General features: G+C 59.4%; 1 protein-coding gene, 5 non-coding genes and 2 pseudogenes across 6 annotated transcripts; all 8 read right to left on the bottom strand.

The window, feature by feature from the left end:
* Nucleotides 1–134: 134 nt before the first annotated feature.
* Nucleotides 135–199, bottom strand: LOC126424253 (U2 spliceosomal RNA; annotated as a pseudogene).
* A 760-nt stretch (nucleotides 200–959) lies between these two features.
* Nucleotides 960–1,152, bottom strand: LOC126420487 (U2 spliceosomal RNA). Its single transcript, XR_007576071.1, has one exon. It is a non-coding gene; the product is annotated as a U2 spliceosomal RNA (small nuclear RNA).
* A 760-nt stretch (nucleotides 1,153–1,912) lies between these two features.
* LOC126423368 (U2 spliceosomal RNA) lies at nucleotides 1,913–2,111 on the bottom strand. Its single transcript, XR_007576143.1, has one exon. It is a non-coding gene; the product is annotated as a U2 spliceosomal RNA (small nuclear RNA).
* Nucleotides 2,112–8,049: 5,938 nt separating this feature from the next.
* LOC126423821 (U2 spliceosomal RNA) lies at nucleotides 8,050–8,161 on the bottom strand (annotated as a pseudogene).
* A 762-nt stretch (nucleotides 8,162–8,923) lies between these two features.
* On the bottom strand, nucleotides 8,924–9,116 carry LOC126420476 (U2 spliceosomal RNA). Its single transcript, XR_007576070.1, has one exon. It is a non-coding gene; the product is annotated as a U2 spliceosomal RNA (small nuclear RNA).
* Nucleotides 9,117–9,875: 759 nt separating this feature from the next.
* Nucleotides 9,876–10,068, bottom strand: LOC126420465 (U2 spliceosomal RNA). Its single transcript, XR_007576069.1, has one exon. It is a non-coding gene; the product is annotated as a U2 spliceosomal RNA (small nuclear RNA).
* Nucleotides 10,069–10,829: 761 nt separating this feature from the next.
* Nucleotides 10,830–11,028, bottom strand: LOC126423356 (U2 spliceosomal RNA). The gene has a single exon (XR_007576142.1). It is a non-coding gene; the product is annotated as a U2 spliceosomal RNA (small nuclear RNA).
* A 733-nt stretch (nucleotides 11,029–11,761) lies between these two features.
* LOC126478049 (uncharacterized) lies at nucleotides 11,762–14,497 on the bottom strand. Its single transcript, XM_050103672.1, has one exon. It carries the CDS (start codon nucleotides 14,495–14,497, stop codon nucleotides 11,762–11,764), a length of 2,736 nt encoding a protein of 911 aa, XP_049959629.1.
* Between the last annotated feature and the right edge of the window lie 1,791 nt (nucleotides 14,498–16,288).

The raw sequence follows: 16,288 nt of genomic DNA, 5'->3' as shown, positions 1-16,288 counted from the left end.
CTCATTTCTGAGTGAGGTTGCGGCGCGAAGTACCGGCTCGAGCGCGAGATTAAAGACGATGGGCGACAGTGGACAGCCCTGCTTGACCCCTGCCTGGATCTCTATCTCCTCCGTTAGTCCGTCAGATGTACGGACGCGGGTGGAGCAACCATCGTACAGATACTACACTTTGATCTTAGCCAAAAGGCCGAGAAGCGATAAGGAAAAACCGCAAGTCGAAGGGCCTAAATGCTTGCAGCGTGTGCGCTCCACATGTGGGAGTGACACACGGTGGTACGGGCCGATATGGCAACAGGCGACCGTCGAAAACATCGCAAAAGCAAGTGCCGGAAGGAAGGAGAATTCGCGAGAGCACTCGTCAACAGCCCAGTACTACCCTCCATGGCGAACAGTAAACTGCGACTCCCATTTGAACGCCGCCGGCTGCCAGGGCAGTGGAGAAGCCGTGAGGCCGCCCCACAGCAGCGCCAGGCCGGCGCGAGCTACACCGGCGCGAGGCCGGCGCGAGCTACACCTAGCCGAGTGCTTACATCGTCCACCGCCTACTGCATACGTGTGTACACACGTATTCTGCGTGCGTGCGGCGGCGACGACGACGTTCGCGAGGAGCTAAGGATATAACTCCAAAAAATGTAATTAAAATTATCTGTGGCCGGACCATATGTGACGCCAACGAGGCATCCGAAGGCACTCTTCTGTGCCCATATAAATTACCAGCCTAGTGTAATGCGGCTGCAAGAGCGTTCCGGCTAACCGCAAAAAAAAAAAAAAAAAAAAAAAAATAAAAAAAAAAAAAAAATAAATAAACTTCGTAAGATAATGTTAAATTAATTACAAGAAATCGAGGTGTGTAAGCAGCTAACTACTGGGCAAATCGACAACTACAACAAGTTTTGCTACCAGCGGAATATCTGATCACTGCAGAATATTAACCCATTTCAGGCTGTGTTTTAATTAATTTTAGGTGGGCCGATCCCGGCGGTACTGCAATGCCGGGCCAACCCGCGACAGAGGTGGAGCAAGCCCCTAGCACTCCGTCATGAGCCAAAAATGAGTTTAATATTCTGGTCCTGCGATGCAGGACGTATCAGATATTAAGCTGATAAGAACAGATACTACACTTTGATCTTAGCCAAAAGGCCGAGAAGCGATAAGGAAAAACCGCAAGTCGAAGGGCCTAAATGCTTGCAGCGTGTGCGCTCCACATGTGGGAGTGACACACGGTGGTACGGGCCGATATGGCAACAGGCGACCGTCGAAAACATCGCAAAAGCAAGTGCCGGAAGGAAGGAGAATTCGCGAGAGCACTCGTCAACAGCCCAGTACTACCCTCCATGGCGAACAGTAAACTGCGACTCCCATTTGAACGCCGCCGGCTGCCAGGGCAGTGGAGAAGCCGTGAGGCCGCCCCACAGCAGCGCCAGGCCGGCGCGAGCTACACCGGCGCGAGGCCGGCGCGAGCTACACCTAGCCGAGTGCTTACATCGTCCACCGCCTACTGCATACGTGTGTACACACGTATTCTGCGTGCGTGCGGCGGCGACGACGACGTTCGCGAGGAGCTAAGGATATAACTCCAAAAAATGTAATTAAAATTATCTGTGGCCGGACCATATGTGACGCCAACGAGGCATCCGAAGGCACTCTTCTGTGCCCATATAAATTACCAGCCTAGTGTAATGCGGCTGCAAGAGCGTTCCGGCTAACCGCAAAAAAAAAAAAAAAAAAAAAAAAATAAAAAAAAAAAAAAAATAAATAAACTTCGTAAGATAATGTTAAATTAATTACAAGAAATCGAGGTGTGTAAGCAGCTAACTACTGGGCAAATCGACAACTACAACAAGTTTTGCTACCAGCGGAATATCTGATCACTGCAGAATATTAACCCATTTCAGGCTGTGTTTTAATTAATTTTAGGTGGGCCGATCCCGGCGGTACTGCAATGCCGGGCCAACCCGCGACAGAGGTGGAGCAAGCCCCTAGCACTCCGTCATGAGCCAAAAATGAGTTTAATATTCTGGTCCTGCGATGCAGGACGTATCAGATATTAAGCTGATAAGAACAGATTTTTATTTTCCGAGATAATTCTTAGTTACAGTTTTAAGAAGTATAAATTTAAGAAAAAATATTCATGACTCTATACAATGCGAGTTTTACAAATTTGTTAAGTTTAGATAAAATAAAATTTAGAAAAACGGTTCTAACCGCACTTAAGTAATTGAACCTTATTCTAACTCGTGGGTTAAGCCCACTACTTAAATATTGGAATTCCGCGTTAGGCGCGGATGCTTAAGTATATTACCTTAAGATTAATCCCGCGGTAGGCGCGGCCTTAGATAATTTCAGAACGGGGAAGGTTGGAGCTAGTTTAGGATCTATTTTGTTTATTACATTCTTCTCCATGCCCTGACAGCACACTGCACATGCACGGCTGCCAGCGGCTGGTGTGCCACGCACGCAGGCGGGTCACACACAGCCGGACTTCTCCCCTCTGTCCGCCTTGCGGCAGACGTCACCGGGGTGTCGTGGCAGGAGGGCGTTGCTTCCCACGCTGGCTGGAGACTGCCGGGCAGTAGGCACACGTTTGGCGCCGCCTAGCACCGCGCCAACCGAGGTGGGGGCCATATTCGGCGGACACCACGGAGGGAGGGGCACCAGGCAGCACCGCACGCACCGCTACTGACTCGGCACTGCTGCAGTGCGGCGCGAAGATGGTGTAGCGCCGCAGGTCCCGCGTCGTGGAGGAGAATCTCGACGCCGACGTCACGAAGGCACCGACCTCGAAGTTCTCCGACGACTGCAGTCTCGAGGGTCTCGCAGCCCGACGTCAGAGCATGCCACAGTCTAGGGGGACACATACTGGCGGTGGCCAGTAATGTGTTCCACGTAAATGTCGCGGGACCACTTGATGGTGTCAGAAACCATCAGCCGCCGCATCAGTTGGCAGTAGCGGCTAGCGATGCCTAGGTGCCGAAGCACTGCATCGTTCTGGCGGTCCCACGCCCCCAGACTGCCAACAACCAGGGCGTCGACAGTGACGGAATAGCCGCGAGCGGCTAATCCGCGCGCAACGTCGGCGTACTTTATCCTCTTCAGTTGCCGAGCGTTGTCGAGCGCAATCCGCCTATTCTCGAAGGGGATTGTCACATCGACGATGGTCACAGTCTTAGCGGCCTCGTCAGTTATTACGAGGTCCGGACGCAGCCCACTGCTGTCCCCTATGACGGCTTGGTTGATCCTGATGTCAGGAACAGCAGCGTTTCCTCTCCTTGGCCGCCCAGCGACTGCTGTCGCGAGGCGGTTGAGGACCGCGTTGTGACGATACTGCAGGGCTGCTGAGTGCACCATGCACGCGTTGATCACGTGCGGGAGCGTCTCGTTGTTGTGGCCACAGCGTCGGCAGGCTTTGTTGTTGTTTGCCCGCCCATCAAAGCGGCGACAACCGTTCAGAGGCACGACTCCGAGCCTGGCGCGATGGATAAAGCGCCAGTCTGCGAAGCGGGTGTATTTGCCTCCCGCTATGAAGTGGTTGGACGCTGTGGACTCCCTGGTACACTCGAACACCTTCCCCTGGTCGGGTTTCCTGAGTAGGAGGTTGCGCAGGCGCTGCCTCAGACACTCGCGGAGCGTCCGCGAGAGAAGACGTTTGGCGCCCCCTCCCACCCGGACATGCTCGACGCCAGTGGTGGCGGTGCGTCCCACGCTGTCATCATCGTGCTGCGGTCCATCGCCGCCATCATCGAGGTGTCGTGTAGTCCCAGGCGCCGCCCCCTCCGTGGCCGGCTGCGTCACCCCTCCGATGCCGCCGTGTTCCGCGTCGTCAGCGATGGCGGGTTGGCCGCCGACCTCCACCTGCAACTCAGAAAGCAGCTCACTCCAGCGCCAGGTGACGCCACGCGGCGCTAGGCGCCTTGTGGCGTTCCTGACGCGCGTCCACAGTGACTGGATGTCACCTCCGTCGCGTGCGAGGTCACCCTCAGTGCTGCCGCTAAGGTAGGTGGCCAAGTCGGAACGACTCGGCTCCCTCCCCAGTCGGCGGCGCGCGGCCGTAGTTAGTGTGGCCCAGGCGATGTCGCGGACGGTGGCGTCGTCGCAGTGCAGCATGCGGAAGCCGTGGACGATCGTCGAGATGTCCGCAGCGTCCGCGAGCGGCGTCAGGCCGCATCCTCCCTCTCCCAGCGCGAGGTACAGCTGTTCGGTGGACGCACGCTGTGGGAGGAACAGCCATGATTTGACAGCCGCTTTCACTGCCTTGTCGAGTGCAGATAGCGGCCCCTTGCGTACCGCTCCGCCCCGCATGACAAAGTCAAGCCTAGGGAGGAGAAAGACACGCACAGCGTCAATCTTCTGCCAGGGAGCCAGCAGGGAAGCGTCCAGGTGCTGCAAGTCGCGTCGAATTGCCGCGATCGCATCCGTTGGCGTCTGCGTGACTTTGTACCCGGTGGGAACGCCAAGATGGAGGTAGGCGTCACCCGCACCGAGCACGGCTGGTTCTCCCCCTTGCAGGGCGAATACCGAGCCTAGTGTCTGCCGACGGCGGATGTGAAGCGTGGCACACTTCGACGGCTTGAAGGTAAGCCCGGCCCACGTTGCCGCCTCGCCCACAACATTGAGGAGCGTCTGCATCGCCTCTGAATCCCGCGCCAGAAGCACGATATCGTCCGCATACGCCAGTGCACTCACACTGACGCCGCTAAGCGGAATACCACACTCATTTCTGAGTGAGGTTGCGGCGCGAAGTACCGGCTCGAGCGCGAGATTAAAGACGATGGGCGACAGTGGACAGCCCTGCTTGACCCCTGCCTGGATCTCTATCTCCTCCGTTAGTCCGTCACATGTACGGACGCGGGTGGAGCAACCATCGTACATGTCGGCAATTAGATGGTGCAATTGCTCTGGTAGTCCCATCCTGCTCAGTACTCCAAGGAGGTGAGCGTGAGGCACTGAACCAAAAGCATTCGCCAGATCAAGCCAAGCAAAGCATGCTTGGCCTCCCCTGCGCCTTGCATCGTCAATTGCCGTCTGCACAATGAAGTTGTGCTCGTAGCAGCCTTCAAACGTGCGGAAGCCCTTCTGTTCTGGGGAGAGCAGGTTCAACCGCTCTGCCCAGAGAGAAGTGCGGTCCGCAACGATTGCAGCAAAGAGCTTAGAGATGGTAGAGCTCAATGCTAAAGGCCGCCAGTTTGTCACGTCCGAGACGTCCCCTTTCTTGTGGATGAGGACGGTAGTGGATATTTTCCACTGCACCGGAGTCTTCCGCTCTTTCCAGCAGCGCGAGAAGATCTTAGCTAGCACGTGGCAGCCAGGATCCTCACGTCGCAAGTCCGAGTAGGTGACTCCGTCTGCCCCAGGAGCAGTATTGCTCGCCTTCTGGAGCCGCTGTTGCACCTCTGAAGGTGTGATCGGCAGCAGGACCTCCTCGCTAACATCAGGAGGCGTGGTGGCGGCAAAGTCCGGGACAGCAGCTGGTGCATCTGAAAGAGAGAAGTCAGATTTACCATAGATCTTTTTAAAGTGCTCCGTGAGCACGCTGCCATCGATTTGGCAGTACGGTGACGTCTCGCCAAGGACGCGCTGCGTCGCCTTGCGCCGGTCCGCGCGGTACAGCTTCTGAATCTCAGACGCTGCATTCGCGTCGTACCGACGCTCGGCGGCCGCCGCGCGCCGTGCGCCACGTCCACCGCGCCGCCCACCGCGGCCGCGTGTAGGGGCAGGGGGAGGGGGATTGGCAGCAGCGTCGGCGCGGCCCTGGCCGCGGTGCGCTGCTGCTGGTGGCCCATCCTGTCGACCTCCGGCTGCCTGGCGTTGTGGCTTCGTCTCGGCGATCTCGGCGATGAAATCCTCGACGGCCGCGACGAATGCGTCCCACGGTTGGTTGTGGACGCTCTCCAGGGCCGCCAGCCAGCGCCGCTGCCTCTCCGTTAGCCGAGCGTCGGCCGGGGGAGGGGGGGGCGGAGCTGCCTCAGTTGCGCCCTGTTCGGAGGGTACAGGAGGGTTGGTCGGGTTCGGTGTAGGACGGGAGTTTTGCGGCGGAAGGTTAGGACTGGGCCGGTTGTTACGGCGTCGGCGTCTCCTCCTCTTGCTGCCAGTTCTCGGAGACGCAGCTGCAGTCCCTCCGTTCACGTCGCGCCGCTCCGTCGTCTGCGTCGGTCGTGGTGCCGTGCTGCCATCTGGCGTGGGCCGCTCAGTGCTGCTTTCGATCGCCGCGCTGATGACAGGTGGCGCAGCGGTAGCAGCAGGGGCCGGTGTAGTTTGCGCCGGCCTGGCGCTCGGGTCGGGCGCCCCGCGGCTGGTGTTCGCCGCGCCGCCAACAGATGGCCCGGCGGTCGCCAGCGGCCCGCCGCCGGCGCGAGAAACACGGGGTGTAGCTCGCGCCGGCTGACCGGACGCGCCGGCTCGCCCCGGGCCGCTGCTACGCGGACTGGGTGCCCGACGATCGCTACCAGATGGCGCAGTGGTCGTAGGGGTGGCCGGTGTAGCCCGCGCCGTCCGGGCGTCTCGAGGTGTAGCTCGCGCCGGCCTGGCGCTCGGGCCCAGCGCACCGCGGCTGTTGTTCGCCGCGCCGCCAACAGATGGCCCAGCGGTCGCCCGCGCCCTGCCGCCGGCGCGAGATACACGAGGTGTAGCTCGCGCCGGCCGGCCAGGCGCGTTGGCTCGCGCCGGGCCGCTGCTACGCGGACTGGGCGGTATGATGCGCCGTCGGTCCGGGGGCGGTGGTCTGCGTCCTGCAGCACGGCGTCTGTCCCTCCGTGGGGTGACTACGTGCCACTCATGATCTGCAACAGGAGCTTTTTGGTTATTAGCACTCCCTGCCTGAGCGGAGACGGAGTGACGGGCGTCACTCGACGTAACCGCCGGCAGGGCAGAGGAAACGCGGCGCGTGTACGTCTGCGACCGCACAAGCACCACACCATCCGGTGCATCAGCCGGGCGCGCGGCCTTTGGTGCGTCAACCGGCGGCGCGGCTGCGCCGTGAATGACAACACCAACGGTCGCGGCGAGCGAGGCAGCCTGCCTGCCACTGCCCACCCGCACCGCAGAGCCACCTGTTGGCGGCGTAGCGAATGCGGGCGGCAGTCCCAGGCCGGTACCCACGCTCCCGACAGATGGCGGGCGGGAGGCGCCTGCGGCAGCCGCACGACGTGGCCAGCGTACGCCACTGGGTGCAATGGCCGGCGCGGGCGGCGGCGAGCCGCGGCCCATGCCGGACACAGCGCCTCTGGCCGGAGCGACGCGTTCGGCGGCAGGCGTCGGCAGCGTGCTGCCTTCACCTCCCGAACTTGCGCTCGGCACTCGTGGCGACGCGGTTGACGTCGCGGGGCGTGTCGGCAGGGGGATGCCAGACCTCCTCGGCGTGCGCACACAAAGTACACACGACGCGGGGGTGGCAACCACCGCCGTCCTGGGCGTCGCAGACGCCTGCACACTCACACAGGGTGAGGGCAAGGCAGCCTGTGAGCCCACCACGCTGCTGCGGGTCAGGACCGCCGCGTATGTTAAACCTAAGTCCAGCCGGTCTGTCCTACTAGCTTCGGGGACCGGACTGGGCTGTGGCCATAGCCCCTCTCTATTATCTAAGGCTAGGCGGCCTATGGTACTAGCTTCCCGAGCCGCTTTCGCCTGTGGCTTGCGCCCAGCACTAACTAAGGACGAAGGGCCTGTCCTACTAGCTTCGGGGGCCCTCGCCTGTGACCTCCCGCCGGCTGACCTCTCTGGGTGCCCCAGAGAGCCAGACACGGCATCGTGTCCCATACTCACTCTCCCCCGACTGGCAGCGCCGGGGGTTGCGGAATCTGCATTGCAGAGCCGCTGGTGTAACCGCAGCGTCTTCAGCCGCGGGTCGCGTCGGCCGCAAAACTGACACTCGAAAACGGGAACCGTTTCCGGGTCGTGCAGCCTCCTATAGTGGCGGAGAAGGGCCGAGTGGTCCTTGTACTCGCCAAAAGTAGGTCTCCCGGCAGCCTTGGTGACGAAGCAGATCCGGCAGCGGAAGACCTCCGCCGGCAGCGTCACCACAAGCTCCATTGTTCAGGTCGCGGACCTGAAACAGGAGAATAAAAGCGACCGCTTCCCGGTGCAGAAATCAGCCCATATCAGCCCATATTAAGCTGATAAGAACAGATACTACACTTTGATCTTAGCCAAAAGGCCGAGAAGCGATAAGGAAAAACCGCAAGTCGAAGGGCCTAAATGCTTGCAGCGTGTGCGCTCCACATGTGGGAGTGACACACGGTGGTACGGGCCGATATGGCAACAGGCGACCGTCGAAAACATCGCAAAAGCAAGTGCCGGAAGGAAGGAGAATTCGCGAGAGCACTCGTCAACAGCCCAGTACTACCCTCCATGGCGAACAGTAAACTGCGACTCCCATTTGAACGCCGCCGGCTGCCAGGGCAGTGGAGAAGCCGTGAGGCCGCCCCACAGCAGCGCCAGGCCGGCGCGAGCTACACCGGCGCGAGGCCGGCGCGAGCTACACCTAGCCGAGTGCTTACATCGTCCACCGCCTACTGCATACGTGTGTACACACGTATTCTGCGTGCGTGCGGCGGCGACGACGACGTTCGCGAGGAGCTAAGGATATAACTCCAAAAAATGTAATTAAAATTATCTGTGGCCGGACCATATGTGACGCCAACGAGGCATCCGAAGGCACTCTTCTGTGCCCATATAAATTACCAGCCTAGTGTAATGCGGCTGCAAGAGCGTTCCGGCTAACCGCAAAAAAAAAAAAAAAAAAAAAAAAAATAAAAAAAAAAAAAAAAATAAATAAACTTCGTAAGATAATGTTAAATTAATTACAAGAAATCGAGGTGTGTAAGCAGCTAACTACTGGGCAAATCGACAACTACAACAAGTTTTGCTACCAGCGGAATATCTGATCACTGCAGAATATTAACCCATTTCAGGCTGTGTTTTAATTAATTTTAGGTGGGCCGATCCCGGCGGTACTGCAATGCCGGGCCAACCCGCGACAGAGGTGGAGCAAGCCCCTAGCACTCCGTCATGAGCCAAAAATGAGTTTAATATTCTGGTCCTGCGATGCAGGACGTATCAGATATTAAGCTGATAAGAACAGATACTACACTTTGATCTTAGCCAAAAGGCCGAGAAGCGATAAGGAAAAACCGCAAGTCGAAGGGCCTAAATGCTTGCAGCGTGTGCGCTCCACATGTGGGAGTGACACACGGTGGTACGGGCCGATATGGCAACAGGCGACCGTCGAAAACATCGCAAAAGCAAGTGCCGGAAGGAAGGAGAATTCGCGAGAGCACTCGTCAACAGCCCAGTACTACCCTCCATGGCGAACAGTAAACTGCGACTCCCATTTGAACGCCGCCGGCTGCCAGGGCAGTGGAGAAGCCGTGAGGCCGCCCCACAGCAGCGCCAGGCCGGCGCGAGCTACACCGGCGCGAGGCCGGCGCGAGCTACACCTAGCCGAGTGCTTACATCGTCCACCGCCTACTGCATACGTGTGTACACACGTATTCTGCGTGCGTGCGGCGGCGACGACGACGTTCGCGAGGAGCTAAGGATATAACTCCAAAAAATGTAATTAAAATTATCTGTGGCCGGACCATATGTGACGCCAACGAGGCATCCGAAGGCACTCTTCTGTGCCCATATAAATTACCAGCCTAGTGTAATGCGGCTGCAAGAGCGTTCCGGCTAACCGCAAAAAAAAAAAAAAAAAAAAAAAATAAAAAAAAAAAAAAAATAAATAAACTTCGTAAGATAATGTTAAATTAATTACAAGAAATCGAGGTGTGTAAGCAGCTAACTACTGGGCAAATCGACAACTACAACAAGTTTTGCTACCAGCGGAATATCTGATCACTGCAGAATATTAACCCATTTCAGGCTGTGTTTTAATTAATTTTAGGTGGGCCGATCCCGGCGGTACTGCAATGCCGGGCCAACCCGCGACAGAGGTGGAGCAAGCCCCTAGCACTCCGTCATGAGCCAAAAATGAGTTTAATATTCTGGTCCTGCGATGCAGGACGTATCAGATATTAAGCTGATAAGAACAGATACTACACTTTGATCTTAGCCAAAAGGCCGAGAAGCGATAAGGAAAAACCGCAAGTCGAAGGGCCTAAATGCTTGCAGCGTGTGCGCTCCACATGTGGGAGTGACACACGGTGGTACGGGCCGATATGGCAACAGGCGACCGTCGAAAACATCGCAAAAGCAAGTGCCGGAAGGAAGGAGAATTCGCGAGAGCACTCGTCAACAGCCCAGTACTACCCTCCATGGCGAACAGTAAACTGCGACTCCCATTTGAACGCCGCCGGCTGCCAGGGCAGTGGAGAAGCCGTGAGGCCGCCCCACAGCAGCGCCAGGCCGGCGCGAGCTACACCGGCGCGAGGCCGGCGCGAGCTACACCTAGCCGAGTGCTTACATCGTCCACCGCCTACTGCATACGTGTGTACACACGTATTCTGCGTGCGTGCGGCGGCGACGACGACGTTCGCGAGGAGCTAAGGATATAACTCCAAAAAATGTAATTAAAATTATCTGTGGCCGGACCATATGTGACGCCAACGAGGCATCCGAAGGCACTCTTCTGTGCCCATATAAATTACCAGCCTAGTGTAATGCGGCTGCAAGAGCGTTCCGGCTAACCGCAAAAAAAAAAAAAAAAAAAAAAAAAATAAAAAAAAAAAAAAAATAAATAAACTTCGTAAGATAATGTTAAATTAATTACAAGAAATCGAGGTGTGTAAGCAGCTAACTACTGGGCAAATCGACAACTACAACAAGTTTTGCTACCAGCGGAATATCTGATCACTGCAGAATATTAACCCATTTCAGGCTGTGTTTTAATTAATTTTAGGTGGGCCGATCCCGGCGGTACTGCAATGCCGGGCCAACCCGCGACAGAGGTGGAGCAAGCCCCTAGCACTCCGTCATGAGCCAAAAATGAGTTTAATATTCTGGTCCTGCGATGCAGGACGTATCAGATATTAAGCTGATAAGAACAGATTTTTATTTTCCGAGATAATTCTTAGTTACAGTTTTAAGAAGTATAAATTTAAGAAAAAATATTCATGACTCTATACAATGCGAGTTTTACAAATTTGTTAAGTTTAGATAAAATAAAATTTAGAAAAACGGTTCTAACCGCACTTAAGTAATTGAACCTTATTCTAACTCGTGGGTTAAGCCCACTACTTAAATATTGGAAGGCCGCGTTAGGCGCGGATGCTTAAGTATATTACCTTAAGATTAATCCCGCGGTAGGCGCGGCCTTAGATAATGTCAGAACGGGGAAGGTTGGAGCTAGTTTAGGATCTATTTTGTTTATTACATTCTTCTCCATGCCCTGACAGCACACTGCACATGCACGGCTGCCAGCGGCTGGTGTGCCACGCACGCAGGCGGGTCACACACAGCCGGACTTCTCCCCTCTGTCCGCCTTGCGGCAGACGTCACCGGGGTGTCGTGGCAGGAGGGCGTTGCTTCCCACGCTGGCTGGAGACTGCCGGGCAGTAGACACACGTTTGGCGCCGCCTAGCACCGCGCCAACCGAGGTGGGGGCCATATTCGGCGGACACCACGGAGGGAGGGGCACCAGGCAGCACCGCACGCACCGCTACTGACTCGGCACTGCTGCAGTGCGGCGCGAAGATGGTGTAGCGCCGCAGGTCCCGCGTCGTGGAGGAGAATCTCGACGCCGACGTCACGAAGGCACCGACCTCGAAGTTCTCCGACGACTGCAGTCTCGAGGGTCTCGCAGCCTGACGTCAGAGCATGCCACAGTCTAGGGGGACACATACTGGCGGTGGCCAGTAATGTGTTCCACGTAAATGTCGCGGGACCACTTGATGGTGTCAGACACCATCAGCCGCCGCATCAGTTGGCAGTAGCGGCTAGCGATGCCTAGGTGCCGAAGCACTGCATCGTTCTGGCGGTCCCACGCCCCCAGACTGCCAACAACCAGGGCGTCGACAGTGACGGAATAGCCGCGAGCGGCTAATCCGCGCGCAACGTCGGCGTACTTTATCCTCTTCAGTTGCCGAGCGTTGTCGAGCGCAATCCGCCTATTCTCGAAGGGGATTGTCACATCGACGATGGTCACAGTCTTAGCGGCCTCGTCAGTTATTACGAGGTCCGGACGCAGCCCACTGCTGTCCCCTATGACGGCTTGGTTGGTCCTGATGTCAGGAACAGCAGCGTTTCCTCTCCTTGGCCGCCCAGCGACTGCTGTCGCGAGGCGGTTGAGGACCGCGTTGTGGCGATACTGCAGGGCTGCTGAGTGCACCATGCACGCGTTGATCACGTGCGGGAGCGTCTCGTTGTTGTGGCCACAGCGTCGGCAGGCTTTGTTGTTGTTTGCCCGCCCATCAAAGCGGCGACAACCGTTCAGAGGCACGACTCCGAGCCTGGCGCGATGGATAAAGCGCCAGTCTGCGAAGCGGGTGTATTTGCCTCCCGCTATGAAGTGGTTGGACGCTGTGGACTCCCTGGTACACTCGAACACCTTCCCCTGGTCAGGTTTCCTGAGTAGGAGGTTGCGCAGGCGCTGCCTCAGACACTCGCGGAGCGTCCGCGAGAGAAGACGTTTGGCGCCCCCTCCCACCCGGACATGCTCGACGCCAGTGTTGGCGGTGCGTCCCACGCTGTCATCATCGTGTTGCGGTCCATCGCCGCCATCATCGAGGTGTCGTGTAGTCCCAGGCGCCGCCCCCTCCGTGGCCGGCTGCGTCACCCCTCCGATGCCGCCGTGTTCCGCGTCGTCAGCGATGGCGGGTTGGCCGCCGACCTCCACCTGCAACTCAGAAAGCAGCTCACTCCAGCGCCAGGTGACGCCACGCGGCGCTAGGCGCCTTGTGGCGTTCCTGACGCGCGTCCACAGTGACTGGATGTCACCTCCGTCGCGTGCGAGGTCACCCTCAGTGCTGCCGCTAAGGTAGGTGGCCAAGTCGGAACGACTCGGCTCCCTCCCCAGTCGGCGGCGCGCGGCCGTAGTTAGTGTGGCCCAGGCGATGTCGCGGACGGTGGCGTCGTCGCAGTGCAGCATGCGGAAGCCGTGGACGATCGTCGAGATGTCCGCAGCGTCCGCGAGCGGCGTCAGGCCGCATCCTCCCTCTCCCAGCGCGAGGTACAGCTGTTCGGTGGACGCACGCTGTGGGAGGAACAGCCATGATTTGACAGCCGCTTTCACTGCCTTGTCGAGTGCAGACAGCGGCCCCTTGCGTACCGCTCCGCCCCGCATGACAAAGTCAAGCCTAGGGAGGAGAAAGACACGCACAGCGTCAATCTTCTGCCAGGGAGCCAGCAGGGAAGCGTCCAGGTGCTGCAAGTCGCGTCGAATTGCCGCGATCGCATCCGTTGGCGTCTGCGTGACTTTGTACCCGGTGGGAACGCCAAGATGGAGGTAGGCGTCACCCGCACCGAGCACGGCTGGTTCTCCCCCTTGCAGGGCGAATACCGAGCCTAGTGTCTGCCGACGGCGGATGTGAAGCGTGGCACACTTCGACGGCTTGAAGGTAAGCCCGGCCCACGTTGCCGCCTCGCCCACAACATTGAGGAGCGTCTGCATCGCCTCTGAATCCCGCGCCAGAAGCACGATATCGTCCGCATACGCCAGTGCACTCACACTGACGCCGCTAAGCGGAATACCACACTCATTTCTGAGTGAGGTTGCGGCGCGAAGTACCGGCTCGAGCGCGAGATTAAAGACGATGGGCGACAGTGGACAGCCCTGCTTGACCCCTGCCTGGATCTCTATCTCCTCCGTTAGTCCGTCAGATGTACGGACGCGGGTGGAGCAACCATCGTACATGTCGGCAATTAGATGGTGCAATTGCTCTGGTAGTCCCATCCTGCTCAGTACTCCAAGGAGGTGAGCGTGAGGCACTGAACCGAAAGCATTCGCCAGATCAAGCCAAGCAAAGCATGCTTGGCCTCCCCTGCGCCTTGCATCATCAATTGCCGTCTGCACAATGAAGTTGTGCTCGTAGCAGCCTTCAAACGTGCGGAAGCCCTTCTGTTCCGGGGAGAGCAGGTTCAACCGCTCTGCCCAGAGAGAAGTGCGGTCCGCAACGATTGCAGCAAAGAGCTTAGAGATGGTAGAGCTCAATGCTAAAGGCCGCCAGTTTGTCACGTCCGAGACGTCCCCTTTCTTGTGGATGAGGACGGTAGTGGATATTTTCCACTGCACCGGAGTCTTCCGCTCATTCCAGCAGCGCGAGAAGATCTTAGCTAGCACGTGGCAGCCAGGATCCTCACGTCGCAAGTCCGAGTAGGTGACTCCGTCTGCCCCAGGAGCAGTATTGCTCGCCTTCTGGAGCCGCTGTTGCACCTCTGAAGGTGTGATCGGCAGCAGGACCTCCTCGCTGACATCAGGAGGCGTGGTGGCGGCAAAGTCCGGGACAGCAGCTGGTGCATCTGAAAGAGAGAAGTCAGATTTACCATAGATCTTTTTAAAGTGCTCCGTGAGCACGCTGCCATCGATTTGGCAGTACGGTGACGTCTCGCCAAGGACGCGCTGCATCGCCTTGCGCCGGTCCGCGCGGTACAGCTTCTGAATCTCAGACGCTGCATTCGCGTCGTACCGACGCTCGGCGGCCGCCGCGCGCCGTGCGCCACGTCCACCGCGCCGCCCACCGCGGCCGCGTGTAGGGGCAGGGGGAGGGGGATTGGCAGCAGCGTCGGCGCGGCCCTGGCCGCGGTGCGCTGCTGCTGGTGGCCCATCCTGTCGACCTCCGGCTGCCTGGCGTTGTGGCTTCGTCTCGGCGATCTCGGAGATGAAGTCCTCGACGGCCGCGACGAATGCGTCCCACGGTTGGTTGTGGACGCTCTCCAGGGCCGCCAGCCAGCGCCGCTGCCTCTCCGTTAGCCGAGCGTCGGCCGGGGGAGGGGGGGGCGGAGCTGCCTCAGTTGCGCCCTGTTCGGAGGGTACAGGGGGTCCTGTCAGGTCTGGTGAAGGACGGGAGCCTTGCGGCGGGAGGTTGGGACTGGGCCGGTTGTTACGGCGTCGGCGTCTCCTCTTCTTGCTGCCATTTCTGGGAGACGCAGCTGCAGTCCCTCCGTTCACGTCGCGCCGCTCCGTCGTCTGCGTCGGTGGTGGTGCCGTGCTGCCATCTGGCGTGGGCCGCTCAGTGCTGCTTTCGATTGCCGCGCTGGTGACAGGTGGCGCAGCGGTAGCAGCAGGGGCCGGTGTAGCTTGCGCCGGCCTGGCGCTCGGGTCGGGCGCACCGCGGCTGGTGTTCGCCGCGCCGCCAACAGATGGCCCGCCGGTCGCCAGCGGCCCGCCGCCGGCGCGAGAAACACGGGGTGTAGCTCGCGCCGGCTGACCGGACGCGCCGGCTCGCCCCGGGCCGCTGTTACGCGGACTGGGAGCCCGACGATCGCTACCAGATGGCGCAGTGGTCGTAGGGGTGGCCGGTGTAGTCCGCGCCGGCCGGGCGTCTCGAGGTGTAGCTCGCGCCGGCCTGGCGCTCGGGCCCAGCGCACCGCGGCTGTTGTTCGCCGCGCCGCCAACAGATGGCCCAGCGGTCGCCCGCGCCCTGCCGCCGGCGCGAGATACACGAGGTGTAGCTCGCGCCGGCCGCCCAGGCGCGTTGGCTCGCGCCGGGCCGCTGTTACGCGGACTGGGCGGTATGATGCGCCGTCGGTCCGGGGGCGGTGGTCTGCGTCCTGCAGCACGGCGTCTGTCCCTCCGTGGGGTGACTACGTGCCACTCATGATCTGCAACAGGAGCTTTTTGGTTATTAGCACTCCCTGCCTGAGCGGAGACGGAGTGACGGGCGTCACTCGACGTAACCGCCGGCAGGGCAGAGGAAACGCGGCGCGTGTACGTCTGCGACCGCACAAGCACCACACCATCCGGTGCATCCGCCGGGCGCGCGGCCTTCGGTGCGTCAACCGGCGGCGCGGCTGCGCCGTGAATGACAACACCAACGGTCGCGGCGAGCGAGGCAGCCTGCCTGCCACTGCCCACCCGCACCGCAGAGCCACCTGTTGGCGGCGTAGCGAATGCGGGCGGCAGTCCCAGGCCGGTACCCACGCTCCCGACAGATGGCGGGCGGGAGGCGCCTGAGGCAGCCGCACGACGTGGCCAGCGTACGCCACTGGGTGCAATGGCCGGCGCGGGCCGCGGCGAGCCGCGGCCCATGCCGGACACAGCGCCTCTGGCCGGAGCGACGCGTTCGGCGGCAGGCGTCGGCAGCGGGCTGCCTTCACCTCCCGAACTTGCGCTCGGCACTCGTGGCGACGCGGTTGACGTCGCGGAGCGTGTCGGCAGGGGGATGCCAGACCTCCTCGGCGTGCGCACACAGAGTAC

This window comes from Schistocerca serialis, chromosome 1, assembly GCF_023864345.2.
Source record: "Schistocerca serialis cubense isolate TAMUIC-IGC-003099 chromosome 1, iqSchSeri2.2, whole genome shotgun sequence".
Lineage (NCBI taxonomy): Eukaryota > Metazoa > Arthropoda > Insecta > Orthoptera > Acrididae > Schistocerca > Schistocerca serialis.
Note: the sequence above shows the minus strand (reverse complement) of the source record. Positions and strands in the feature narration are given on the sequence as shown.